The 14689-nt window shown below is 41.7% G+C and overlaps 1 protein-coding gene across 7 annotated transcripts in view; it reads right to left on the reverse strand.

Moving 5' to 3' along the window:
- Nucleotides 1-2598: 2598 nt before the first annotated feature.
- NPNT (nephronectin) overlaps nucleotides 2599-14689 on the reverse strand; it is a 62833-nt gene continuing 50742 nt past the window's right edge. For 5 of the 7 annotated variants that reach the window (XM_053403899.1, XM_053403900.1, XM_053403901.1 and 2 more), the window contains 4 exons: nucleotides 8790-8885; nucleotides 7483-7581; nucleotides 5429-5685; nucleotides 2599-3517 (listed from right to left, as the gene is read on the reverse strand). In XM_053403899.1, the coding sequence (XP_053259874.1) occupies nucleotides 3422-3517; nucleotides 5429-5685; nucleotides 7483-7581; nucleotides 8790-8885 (548 nt within the window). In that variant the 3' untranslated portion in view covers nucleotides 2599-3421. Of the gene's footprint in view, nucleotides 3518-5428; nucleotides 5686-6049; nucleotides 7235-7456; nucleotides 7582-8789; nucleotides 8886-14689 lie in introns of those variants that run through there. The other 2 variants (XM_053403904.1, XM_053403905.1) reach the window with 2 other exon arrangements.

Consider the following 14689-nt stretch of genomic DNA (forward strand, 5'->3'; position numbering starts at 1 on the left):
TTGAATTTCATCCTCTCCCCCCCCCCTCGGGAACAGGAAAAAAGCCTCTTGGACTGGTCCAAGACACAGGCAAATAACAAAATTATGGCCGCATTCCAGATACAGAAGCTAACCAGCTCGGCAACTGAATTTTGCTCCAATGCTGATGGTTGGGAGTGTCTTTCACTGCACCTGAGAGCAGTGGGCTAGTTTAGGAGTGCAGGGCAGGCCATGTGCTAATCACAGAATTGTAGAATTCGGAAGGACCCCAAGGGTCTTCTAGTCCAACAGCCTGCAGTGCAGGAATCTCAGCTAAAACATCCATGACAGACGGCCATCCAACCTCTGCTTAAAAACCTCCGAGGATGGAGAGTCCACCAGTTTCTGAGGGAGACTGTTCAACTTTCAAACAGCTTACACGGTCCTAAAGATCTTCCTGATCTTTGGTTTGAATCTCTAACTTCTCTTCTAACACCTCACTGCTGCTCACCACTCTGACCCCCCAGCATCTGCTGCCTGAGGCAACTGCCTGGCTCTATCTACTGGTTGAGCAGGCCCTCCCTGGCTCTGAGGAGCGAAACATCTTTTGGAACTTGGGATAGCTTCAAAATCAGATTGCAGTGCAGTGTGAGAGGACGCTGTACAATGGGAGAAAAGTCAAAAGTCTCAGGGTGCAAGACTTCAGATTAAGAAATTATAGATTGTGGCAGATGCAGGGGCGGAGGAAGGGGATGTGGGCCGCCCCAGGTGTCACCACTGAGGGGAGTGACAAAATGCCGGGCGGCACTCACTACAGGGCCTGCAGCATGCCTGAGCCACAAGTCTCTCCTGGGCTCTGCCCAAACGGTCCACCCAGCTGTGGGGCGGCTGAGTGGGAGGAGGCACGTAGACTCCAGAGGCCTCGCGATGCACCCTGACCCTATGGGCAGCTCGCCCCGCTGCCCCAGGTATCTGAGTGGCTTCCTCCGCCACTGGGCAGATGGCAAGGCTGTACTGGAATATACTCTGTCTTTCAGCAAGAGTTAAGTTAGTATCACCTTGCATGTTACTGGCTTAAATAGAAACAAAAAGCAGTTGTGTATAATACTGGGCTAAATTCAGCAAACGTTAATCATGGCCAAGTAAGTCCCATTGAAACCAGTGGAGCTTAAATAGATTGCATGAATGCACCAATAAAACAGCCACATTCCATGCCTTTCCTCTGATATTTGACATGACGAATTTGCAAGATTCTGCCCATTACCCTTAATCTGCATTTTACATTTCAATATCGTTTCTCTATAATAGTACAAGATTCAAACACAGCTGTACCTTCTTCTTTTTTAAAAAATATAAAACAAAAGGATGGCATTTGGTCTGAGGAAAGAAAACTCTGAAAATATTGGTTGTGGTTAAAACCCCATTTCACACACCAATCCAACCAGAGAAAACCAAACAGTGTGCATTTAATGATTCCAAAACTTACTTAGACGGAAACCTTACCAAGTTATATGAGGGACAGGGGTCTTGCTCACAGCAGGAATGCTGCAACAGGTTGCCTGGCAGAACAATCAAGCTGCATTCAAAACTTAAAAAAACAGCTTGCCTCTTCAGCTGTGCAAGTAGCAGCAGTTTAAAACTCCCTTGTGCACACCTTTAAAATTGCAACTTTAACCGATATAAAAAATAAAATCAACTGCCTAGATAAACATTATTCTGGCCCAAATCTAATGACATTATTAATTCTATAAATGGCTCATTTGGTGTGTCCAAAAAGCTGCATGGTGACTCCAGGGGGCTCGGATTAACCTTGGAGTAAATTGAAAAGATCCTGGTATCTGTGTATACTGCTAATGGCAGTATGCTTCATTCATGGCATCGTTTGCTGCTAGGATGGTACTTAGCTGTACCAATGACTGAGCTACCTAAGCATCCTTTAAATGCACAAATCCTTGCATACTAAGGGCATATAGGCCCTTAAGAGTAAAGACTTTAAGGGCAGGGACATCAAACTTGTTCTCTGCATCTTGCACCTGTTGGACTGTCTGCACCCATAATCCATCTGCCCATACACCAAGACTTAGATCTGCAGCTCTTCTCTAAGTGCCCCTGTGATCTGGAGTGAAGTGAGTGGCAGGGAGGGAGGGAGACTTTTTGGTGGTGGTGACCTGCCTGTGGAATGGCCTCTGGGGGAAATCTCGCTTGCTCATGCTGCTATCGTTATTGTGATGCCATATGAAAACCCCTCCCCAGGTTTCTTCATCTTTGCAATCTTTAACTCTTTTAAGCCATTTGAATCTCTATTTGACTGGAGGTTTGTTTTATTATCATTCTATTGTGTTTACTATTGCATTTTTATTTTCCTTTTAAGCTGCGCTGGGCAAAGTATGGTAGACCAGTCAATAGCTGGAAACCAGTCTGCCAGCTGCTACAGACTTTTGCTCTAGATGGCCAATTCCTGACCCAAAGAGAGCTCTTTTGGCTTTTAATAGCTGCTGAGAAATTACATTAGAACCTGGCCAAATGTTCCCTGGCCACATGACTATTAAATTCACAAGAGCACCTTTCAACGCTGTTGCTACCAGTTATGAGTGCCTTTCCTTCCGACATGAGACCATTGATTTGAGTAACTCAATACTGTTGCAGTGAATCTAGCACCCAACTCATCATTACATTTACTTATAGGTGAAGTTCATTGCCACCCTATAAAATTGTCCGCACATGGCAACCTGTGTCGTAAATACTTACTGTATGACTATCATTGTGGGTTTCTGTGTTCTAATCTAACTTGAATGTGCACAGCTGCCACTTAGTCTTACAAATAGATCCTGCAAATACACAACACATATAAATACATTAATATTCATACACATTTATACATAACACAGCACTACGAATATTAAGGGATGCAGTGCCTACTCTATAATAACTGTCTCTTGTTATTAAGATACAACTAAAGAATAAATGCTATTATATATATATATATATACATACACACACTCTCTCTCTCCTTTAAAAGTTGATGGCAGTAGAACAACAGCTCAGGTCTATTCCTGAGTTATTTTCGATTTATACAACTGAACCAGTCCCATGGTAGAGTATAAACAGCAAAATGGAGAAACACTCAGAAGTCTATTAATGCAATTGCTGTATGTACTGAAGTTTCCTTTTGATGAATCCTAGCAACAGTTGGTTCTTCTTCATAGAGGATATTCATAGCCTTAATTCAGAATTTAGGAGGCTTTTATCACATATGCAAACGTGAGCTGGATAACTGTTAATGAAAATCCTCAATATTGGCTTGAGCTTACTTTGTCCTTTATGGAAAGTTCATTTTTTTTAGATGTAGGTTTGCTGGGATTTCATAAAGGCAAGGGAGAACCAATTGCCAGTCCACCATCTCTCTTGGCTAAAAGCCATGGGCAATGTAAGTACGTTCTCTTTACCAGTTTGTCTATTACCACTAATGGTCTTGAGAACACAGGCCTTTCCTCAAGCTCACATCATCCAATCCAATTTCCCCAGTTCTTCCTTTTCCTTTCTCGCCTTTGAAAATAACCTGGGGGAGAAAAATATTCCTTTATTTATTAAATTTATATACCGCCCAATACCCGGGGGTCTCAGGGCAGTTCACAGAATAAAATCAAGATATATAACCACAAAATACATAAAAAACCACAACAACCCAATAACCCCCACTATTGTGAACTGTAAGTTTATTGTATGAACCAAACTGTAGCACAGCTATCATCCCAGTGTAGGAAAATGTGTGTATTGGTGAAAGACAAGAGGTTATTTTACCATGAACACATAGGTTAGACTGTATCACCTGTATTCTGACAGTAAAATGAACTCTCAAGTCACACTTATATAGCATTTTCTTAGAAGCTGCCTCCGGTAGAGATAGATCACCACCACTTTGATAATCAGAAAAGGTCCTCCTGATCATGCCACATCCTGCAGAAATACATCACATGATCATATGGAGAAGGCCTTCTTGGTGGTATCTAGAGTGGACTTTCCTCAAATGTCAAAGTCAGTATGCCTATGAATACCAGCTGCTCAGAATCCTAAGTGCAGAAAATGCTGTTGTACTTGTAGCAGGGCTGCCATATGTCTGGGACATATATGGGTTTCACGTGTTGGAAATAGCATCCGGGCAGAATTCCCAAAAATTGGTTAAAATCTCATGGAAAACCCAGTTGTATGGCACCCATTTTGAAAGTGTTGGGGTTTTTTGTTGTTGAATTTCCATAAAAATAGTTCCAAAACATCTTCTTTTTTATTTTTTAGAGATTTTGCATAGAAAACTCGACAAAAAAGTCAACAATTTTGCCTCCCCTCTGAAGAAGAAGAACAAGAAGAAGAAGAGGTGGCTCAACAACCAACTTGTATGCCAACCCTAGGCATCAGGTTGGCTACTCAAAGAAGAAAATGCTGGATTAGATTACCTTTGGCCTCATCAAACAGGTGTTAACAGTGTTTGCATTTCACCAATTCACCAAGGCTATTTTAAGGCCAGTTTTGCTGCTTCATGGATGTTGCGGTTTGTGAGTGCATGCATCTATACACACACAAATTTGATTTGTTTTATCATGTCACAAACCACCTTGCTGTTGTTGTAAATGAAGGTGGTATATAAATAAATCAATAAAATAATATGGATAAAATCTAACCATGACTCCAGTTCTGATCATCTGTCTTCTCAATGCATCTGGCTCAAACGCTCCAAAGACACTGATACAATCCCTGCTCTTACAGAAACCGTGAGAACTGCCACCATCTTCATAGCTCATGCAACCTGAGTTTGGTCTTAAATATGACAATGCCTCTTGTTTAATGGCAACAGCGAAGGGAGACATTCTATTTCAGGGAGATCTCCACTTCCTGCCAGCATGGCTTTCTCCCAACAGCGAGGAAGTTGATGACTTCTTTTGAAGTACAACAGGAATGCTGTCATCTATGGTAATTAGGAGAGACTGGATAACACATGGGCCACAGGCAGCCATGTGTTCTTGTTATAATCTAAGATTTTTTTAGCTCCACATGATCACAAGGATGAAAGTAACGAAAGGGTCTGAAACACCGCAAAACTAAAAGAGAACCCCAAATTACTTATAAGCACAGACACACCAACAAACCACTGTTTACTGCAGCATGAATGTGTGATATGGTTGAGTTCTCCCTCTGCCGCCTTCTCCTCTTGCATACCTGGCTATGGAGGAAACATCATGGTTTGTCAAGCCACAGTTTCCTGTGGCCAAACTGGGAATGGCAATTATTCTATGTCTGGGAAGGAAAGCTTAATTTTTAACTTTTTATATTATTATTAACCATACCCAGGAATCTCAGGGATCCAAACCCAGTAGCCACATTTTACAACATAATAGTTTAACCCATATGGAGTTCAATAAAGAATAATATCATTCTCAGGAACTCCCTTTTTCATGCACCCGAGAATGATACTCACACTCTTGATTCCAGATCCTTGCAGACTTATTTGTGTTTGCCTCCAGCCATGACCACCATTCCTTCCCCAAACCGCTGGTCCGTGAGCTCCGGCCTTTCTCACAAAGACTTGAAGTAAACCAGAATGGATCCCAGACACTTTATGCCTGAAGGACAGACATAGATCCCCAAAGTGACCTAAATGGCCAAGAGGAAGGACCAAGCGTGCAACGTGTCCCGATTTTCCTTTGGGTTCAGAGACAGATAAATACTGTCCTCCTATAATAATAGAGAGAGAGAAAGAAAGAAAGAAAATGTTTTACTCAAAATGCTCATAGTCATCAAGCTTAAACTAAAGCACAAGTTGGAAACTTCAGGCTTTGGGGCCAAATGTGGCCATTCAGGCATCTCTATCTGGTGCTCTGAACAGGTCACAACCCCTCACTGGAAATGCTTTGCACTCTGAGTGTTTTAACCTGGCTGGAAGGTTGTACTCTGATAATGCCAGCATAATGTAATCAGCCAAAAAGGTAGTGTAAGTCAAATTCTTTCTGAATGGAGTTTGGAAGAGGAGTAACTTACCCTAGTGTGACACAATTCTTTAGTTCTCTTGCTGTGCAAATAAAAAGCAGCAACAACAGAACAGTGTTAATAATCTAAGACTTACTAGACAATCCTCCCTTGCTTAACTCAGATTGTTCATATATCAGTTGCTTGGATGTATGGCCTGAACTTACTGTCTACAACTCATCATGGGAGATTCACTTAGTTCTCTAAGACTTGCTCCCTAGTAAATGTGCATATGATTACAGCCTTGGATTCCCACCCATTATTATTTTTTTAAAAAAACAGCATGTCCATATTTGTAAAAATTGCCCCAAACCCAATAAACATGGAATAAGACCCCAGTACTCCCTAGTGTCCATTCCCTTGCTGCCAAGCATGTGGGATTCATTTGAAGTCATTCATGCACCTCTTCCTCTCTGGGATATTATCTGTTCAAAAGTCATCAGCTGCTAAATGAAAACCAGAAGACTGGCACCACTCAGAAGAGCCAAAATTAAAAAGCATGTAGTATCAATCACTTATTTCATGGGGCCTTTCATGCAAGAAGTCAAAACTCTGCTGAATGAGTCTTCGTGCCACATAAACATTAATGTGGATTTCTTTATTTTGATCTCATTTTATTAAGTGTTTCAAAGTTGGGGGTGGAGTTCATGACAGGATACATAGTTTTTATATGAAAGTGGTAATAGAAAAAAACAATCAAACATACAAAACAATTGCCCTGATCCAACAAGAGAGATCCATGCATGTAAGCAAGTCTTATACATACACATGCAGAGTTTCCCATACAGATGTCTATCCCAAAGAACATCCTGTTTTGAAACATGATACTCTTTTAAGCATTATTGAACTGGCTAGATGTGTCCTGTATGTCAGAGACACCAGTTACTGTGAATGTCTAGCTGCTTGTAGCAACAAATAGGTGAGAGACCCACATATTTCTGGGCTTAAATATCCTGAGTATTAACTTAGGAGAAATGCACACTAAAATTGTGGTGAATTGTCATAAGGAAATTCCATGAAATGTGGTAAAGCAAACTTAAGACTAGAAAAAATGAGAAACTGAGAGAAAAAGAAATTGACACCTGTCAATTCCTACTAAAGAGTCCCCCCAAAATAACCTGGAATCGGCCCCACACATTATCTCCTCTCCATAAAATCTTTAAGTCTGGAGTAGAAAATTACCTAACTACACAACTGTGTGGCTGTTCAGATTGCTTGTTTCTTGCCCCTCAGACTTTGGTGATAAAATAGGCTTCAACTAAATCACGTCAAAGTGCAAGTAGATAAATAGGTACCGCTCCGGCGGGAAGGTAAACGGCATTTCTGTGTGCTGCTCTGGTTCGCCAGAAGCGGCGTAGTCATGCTGGCCACATGACGCCGGCTGGACGTCGGCTCCCTCGGCCAATAAAGCAAGATGAGCGCCGCAACCCCAGAGTCATCCATGACTGGACCTAATGGTCAGGGGTCCCTTTACCTTTACCTAAATCCAAGGAAATCAAGCAATACCTGAGGCATCTTTCACAGGTTCCCAGTGCAAATCATCGTCTTTCTCCTTCATCCACCCACACAGACCACCGTCAAAGTTACAGCTGTGAACCAGAACACCTGCAGATCAAATGTCAAAAAAAGAGTGTAAGGTCTTGACTGTTGGAGCTGGTGAAATTTTCAGCCTAAAGCTGGTTGGTTAGAATTTATAGCCAATGTTGCGGGGGGGGGGGGGCGCAGAGTGATCAAATCAGATCTGCAAAGAGAAAGTTGGGCCTATGGATTTTATTAAGGCTTCACTATTGTGGGTGTGTTTTGTTTTTGTTTTTTTGTAAGAACTGTCCCTAGTGCACTTTTATTGCTAGTAAATGTGGCCCATAATTTTTATGGCAAACACAAATACTAATGGTGACTATGTTTTTTCTCAACAGTTGTGTTTGCTGCAAGGAAATACAGCACACACATAGCAGCATCAACTGCAGCCTATAACATAGATTCACTCTGTATTACTAGCAGTTGGAGAATGCTGGTAAAATCTTTTATCTATTTTATTTCATTTTCCCCCCTTCATGGAATCCAAGGTGACATGTGTATGGTTCCCAGGTGGCCCAGGTGGCCCAGGCACTGACCAGTCCTGCTTAGATTCAGCAAAGAGGTGTCTTCAAACCCTTGGACCTTAAGGGGCTCCTTAGTCCATTTTCATAGGTGGCACCAAAAAGTGTCATGATGACCCCTGTAGTGATCTGTGTTGGTTTCTGTTTCCCTCACTGAGCAGCTGCTGGTAGTCACAGGACTATGTTTTCATTCCACAGTCCAGATACTGTTGGATTCCCAGGGGAAAGGGAGATGGGATGGGATGTTTACTGGTTTCCTGTTTCCTTGTACTGTCGTTTCTTTGTTGGAGTTGCTCTCTGCTTCTCACAGAGACAAGATGTATATTTGCATGCTCTCTGCACAGCTTAGTAATAAAGCTTAGCAATGTAGCCATACCTGCCTCATCCTTTCGTTGCGGACTCTGGGTGTTTACTACTCTGCTGGGCTCAAGCCAAGATGAGCCGTATCAGCTCGGAGGACCGGAGCTGAATTTAACTAACAATCTGGACAAAAGAGCTGAGGACTGCAGGGGCACCAGACTGGGAGACAAGTCACGATCAGGGCTCAGAGCTTAAAGTAAACAGATCTGAAGGGTGGTGTGTCTGAGCGCCAGATTGTAGGCCAGTTGACTCAAGGATCGCATTGCAAATGAAACGAGGAAAAAAGTTGCATGCACACACCATAAGCCAACAAGAAACACAATTAAAAGAAGATGTGAGAACTATGATGGCCACCTGGATCATCGTTCGCTTCGTCGTCATCGGCACTAATCCCTCTTTCAATTTCAAATGTTTCAAAGAGATTATTGCTCACTCCAGGCTGGCGTGGAACTGGGGGAAGGAAAAAAAAGGAAGCTATTTAGAAGGAATGAATGCAGTAGATAAGGAAGTAGGCCACTGCGTAATTCCAACTTTAACATTAAATAAATAAGGAGAGAATGCTTTGTGCTCCTGGAAAATTCAATCTATTTAATCGCCTTTCATATGTGGATTTATAGCCCCCACTCAACAACTTATACAGTAACGTTTATCTGGTTTCTGTCAAAGGTAAGTTGAAAAAGCTCAACGACGTTTTGAACTTAGCAGACTTTGCCCCATAGAAAACTTCTACTGTCTCCTTCTCCTCCTTTCCTATCCCTGACATAGCAATTGTTATCGTGGCAGCATTTCGAAACACAATGCAACCTTTTTAGAGCGGTGGCATCTTAGAAAAAGTAATCAATTTTGTCATGAGCCTTTTGCAGACAAGACCCACTTTCAAATCCAGTAGGTACACATGATTACCAGGTGTGCAGAAATCATGTGAAATGTCTGCATTCTGCTGGCTTGTGTCCAACTAGTTGTGTGCAGGATCTGGTTGCAAGAATCATAGGAAGCAACCCTGTACTGAGTCAGACCACTGGACAGATCAGGATTGTCTACACTGACTAGGCGTAGCTCTCTGGGGTTTCAGGCATCCTGGGGCACCCCAACCCTACCCGTAGATTCTAAGGATCAAACCGGAGGCCGTCCGCATCCAAGGGTTTACCACTAAGCTACGGCTCTTCCCTCACATAAACAAGTCAGGTGTGTATTGGTTCACCAAGGCAAAGTGGAGGATGCTCTCCACATCAACACAGTCCCCAAAGGAAAAGGCCGCTTTAAACCACTCCTTGTTGAAACTGACCAACCACCTGCAATGCAGGAATCTCAACATGCGGTCCCTCAGCCACTTTGAAACCATCCTGGACCCTGCTTAGCTTTGCAATTGTGCTAGTAGTTTTATTGCCCCACTGGATGCAACCTTAACTGGTTAAAACCTTTAACTATGGAGAAGAAATGTGGTCAAATGCCTTTTTGTGTATGTGAATTCTAACTGAAGGAATGTTGCAATGGATACTACTTGAGATATGGCTTTCATCGAATATACTCTGCACATGAGCCTTGTTGCTTTGTATCTTGAGTGGATATAACAGGGGAAAGAACCAATAAAGTTATTTCTTGCACATCTTCAAAGAAATGAGTTGTGTACCAGAAGATTTACTGTGACCGCTGTACAGTAGTATCTCGGGTTACAAATACTGCAGGTTACAAACACTTCAGGTTACAGACTCTGCTAATCCAGAAATAGTACCTCGGGTTAAGAACTTTACCTCAGGAGGCCCCATTACCTAAAGTGGTACCTCAGGTTAAGAACAGTTTCCGGTTAAGAACAGACCCCCAAAACGAATTAAGTTCATAACCAGAGGTACCACTGTATAATCATAGATATCTAGCCATATTGTTTTAATTTTTTTAAACTATTCTATATGACATCTGAATGCCATTTTATCCCCTTATTATCTCTGCACAGCATGTTTGGCTTTCAAAATAAGGTTGACAAATAAACAATACAGCCATTGTATTAATACAAGTTAGCCTTCATTTAATAAAAGCTTTCATTGCTCTTCATTTTTTTAGCTCTTTCTCCCCTTAGACACATTTTTGTTAAAACTGAAGGCAGAACTAATTCGTCTGAACACATAACTCTAACTTTGCAATAAATAAGGATGGATGGGGAATCCTGTGACAGATCTCCCAATATATGCACAAATCATATAAATTAAAAGTAGGTGACAAAAATCCTAATGAGAAACTGTTTAAATTTCCCATTTATTTCAACCTATTATGTTCATTAAATGTAATTTTGATGTTTTCTGCATTCTTTGGCAGAAGGGTGGAGTTGTGGTGGAAATGCTTGGCTTGCTAGGGCAACATATTAATTCCAAAAAAATAACAAAAAGTAAATAAAGATCTCTAGAAAACAGGAGTGCCAAGAGGAGGGAGTGGGAACAGAATATTTTGAAGGTCTAATTAAAATCAATTTTTCACTCTGCCTTTTAATCTTGAATGCTTTTATCTATTTGCCAGTGGCTGAATTTGGTTGGGAAAGAGTTGCATTGTGGTAAGCCATGATTAAGGGTCTTGGTTTCAAGTTGATTCAACAGGGCAAAAAGAAGCTTACTCAATGCTGTCAGAAAACCTGAGCACTAAATATCAGCCACAGGATTAAAGAGAGTGTTAAATTAGGACTTTCTTGAGAGAGGGGATGCAGAAAAGGAAACACAACCATCCTATGAGCTAATAGAAAACTCATTCTCGACTGCTGATCCTTATGTACTCAAAACTGCCATCTGCACACCAGGAGGAGATATCAGCAGGCCTCAGGAGAATGGCAATACTGAAAATCTTTAAGACAACACAAAAGCTTAGTGAGGGGGATTAGTGGGCATGGAATGCTCACTGAATTTAGAATTCAAAGTCCTGATTTTGACCCCTAAAGCCTTAAATGTGCCCTCTCCACAAGAGGTCCAGTGTGTAGCACATGAGAACAGGCCTTTTCTGTGGTGGCTCCGTCTGTGGAATGCTCTCCCCAGGGAGGCGTGCCTGGCACCTTCACTACATATCTTTAGGCGCCAGGCAAAAACATTCCTCTATAGCCAGGCATTTGGCTGATTAAACAAACCATAGCCTTTTAAATGTGTTTGTGGGAGGTGGGTGTTATTGGTTGCTGTTGTTGTTAAGATATTATTTTGTATTTTCATTTTGTATTTTTATTCTGTAAACCACCCTATGATCTTCAGGTACACATCATCATCATCATCATCATCATCATAATTGGCCAAGGACACATCTCAAATAAAACTCCCCAAACGGGTCCAGACTGAAGGCATGAAACTGAAAATGTAAAGGGGACAGAATCTAAAATCCTTCTTACAGAGATTATCACTAAATGAGTTATTTTATCTAACACAGAGTATTTCGTAAGAAATTGTCTAGGCAAATGGGTTTTGAATACAGAAGGAAAGCTTCCCATCACATGCCCTGCACAAATTTTCTGTCTAAACTGAGAGGGCACCTGTTTATTGTATCTTTAGATAAAGTTAATTACAGTGCTAGTTTTGAGCTTATGTTGTATCTTCCTATTATTTAATGGTTATGATTTTTTAAAAAAGAAGATTTATGTACTGCTAACAGGGTCCTCAAGGCAGTTTGTAGCAAAACACGATTATAGTATGAACATTAAACTAAAAAGAAAATCATAAAACCCACCATTAGTCATCACCAATTAAAATAGCAAAAAAACGACAAACAAAACTTTTTTAAAAATCAAATAAAAAGAGTTGGCCAATTAACCTGCTCAAAAGTACCTGCAGAAAAGTAGTTGCCTTTGATTGTCCTTCTGCTCAGGACAAATTCTGTGGGTTGGCTTTTTTCCCCATTAGCCAACATGCTTTTATCCTGGACTACGTCATCGACTGTCAGGGACAAGAAGATCCCTGGCAGTTGATGTGCCCTTATACAGTGTGCCTTTTAATTTCAAGCCACTTTGGGCGATAATCTTGTCAGAAAACAAAGCAGGGTGTGAGCTGAATAAAAAATATTTTCTAGGGGGGAAATCACTGCTCTGAATTATTTTGGTCCAAATTACACAAAGAGTTAGCAGTTTATTTAAGTAGTTCAGGACTGGGCGCAATCCTTCTTGAACAAAAAGTAGCTGGAAGGGGGAGACTGTTCTGGAAAGTTTAACTTTCTCCTTTAATGCTACTTGGAAGTCGGTTGGCTCAGTTGGTTAGAGCATGGGGAGAGAGGGAGAGAGTGCCTTGCCAGGCAATATCCACCTAAAACTTAAATTTAAAGCTTTATTTCATTGTCCACGCTATTTTTCAAAAACTGCCCTCGAGTTAAGTTAATAAAAGGCAACATAAACTGGCCCTGGGCTCTCTGGAAAGAAAAAGGCCTCAGGGCAGCCACCATAGGAATGCTTAACAAATCGTTAGCATCCAGAGCATGAAAGGAATCTTGTGTGCAGAACACACAGCTGTGCCTTTGCTTCCATGTATATCAACTAAAGGATAGCATTTGGTTAACGTTGGCTTGACTTGCATATATCTGCAACTCAGAACGTCAAGGCATGTATGCCGAGTACCTGACATTTCTGCCTTTGCATGGCACACCTATTGCCCTATACTCCTTACACCCATATGATTTCCTTAAGTACTGGGCAATTTTTCCAATATCCTCTCTCACTTGCTCCTTTCTATGACAATTCCCTTTTCCTCCACCTTCTTCCTCTTTTATGTAGCTACCCTCGGACTTCTTAAACTAATTCCACTGCCTGCTTTCCCCTTTTCCTTCGTGCATTTGCATTTCCTACTCCTTAGCTTCCCCGTACAATTTCAGACTTGTGATGTGAAGTAGCTCCTCTCCTTAGAACTTGCAAAAGGACAAAATCCCAGCCAAACTGGGAAGATGGGCTGCTTTTTCAGGGGTAAACCCTTAGAACAGGGGTAGGCAACCTAAGAGCCATGGGCCGGATGCGGCCCAATTGCCTTCTCAATCCAGCCCCCGGACGGTCCGGGAATCAGCGTGCTTTTACATGAGTAGAATGTGTCCTTTTATTTAAAATGCACCTCTGGGTTATTTGTGGGGCCTGCCTGGTGTTTTTACATGAGTAGAATGTGTGCTTTTATTTAAAATGCATCTCTGGGTTATTTGTGGGGCAAAGGAATTCGTTCATTTCCCCCCAAAAAATATAGTCCGGCCCACCACATGGGCTGAGGGACAGTGGCTGAAAAAGGTTGCTTCCCCCTGCCTTAGAACCTGTGAGCACTCCATGCCATCATGCTACCCTGGTTGCCAATCACACTGTGGCTTTACTGCCACAAGCACATTACAATATAGACCACTTGAATGGCCAGCCAGAGCGTTGAAAATCCTTTTATCTGTACAAATGTACTTATAAGTTATTCTTTTACAGTGGTACCTCAGGTTAAAAACTTAATTCGTTCCTGAGGTCCGTTCTTAACCTGAAACTGTTCTTAATCTGAGGTACCACTTTAGCTAATGGGGCCTCTCGCTGACACTGCACCACCGCCATACGATTCTGTTCTCATCCTGAAGCAAAGTTCTTAATCCGAGGTACTATTTCAGGGTTAGCGGAGTCTGTAACCTGAAGCGTCTGTAACCTGAGGTACCACTGTACTTGGATATATTAAACTGAAAGATGCTTACAACACAATATTCTTTTCAAAAGAAAACAGACAGAAACGAAACACTTTTTAGTAATTCCAACACAGAAGCAATCTTTTGGTCACACTGCGAACAGTGCCTGCATGAGCACCCTTGAAATGAATGGGAATCGCAGAATGGTTCCTCTTTATTTCAACAAGAATTGTACGTTCCCAGATTGTGACTTCATTTTCCTTAAACCTTTTGTCATGTTTTGTTTCTTCTGTCCCAATTTATCAAACCTTCATATCTGCAGCATGTACTTAAAAGGAACAGATATCAAACCAGATAGTCGTTTCAACAAGGGGAAGAGCTTAACATGCCTCAAACTGTGCTGCTGGGAGTTGCTGAAGCCAAGCCAAAATCACTCCCAAAGCACTTGTCCATCTGCCATAAGATAACAAAACTCACAGACTATTTTGCTCAGCAATGCTCCTGTTTATGAGGCTGAAGAGCAAGACTTGTCCAAATACCAACCCCAAGCTCTATAATTAACCTCAGCCCTGGTGCTATAGATGAAACAGAGTGCTGGGTATTTCTTGGCAGGCATGCTAAAATGAGCAAGCCAGCAAGTGTCATCTGCGGCATGAAGTCAACTTGGCATA

The sequence above is a fragment of the Podarcis raffonei genome, chromosome 9 (assembly GCF_027172205.1).
Source record: "Podarcis raffonei isolate rPodRaf1 chromosome 9, rPodRaf1.pri, whole genome shotgun sequence".
NCBI lineage: Eukaryota > Metazoa > Chordata > Lepidosauria > Squamata > Lacertidae > Podarcis > Podarcis raffonei.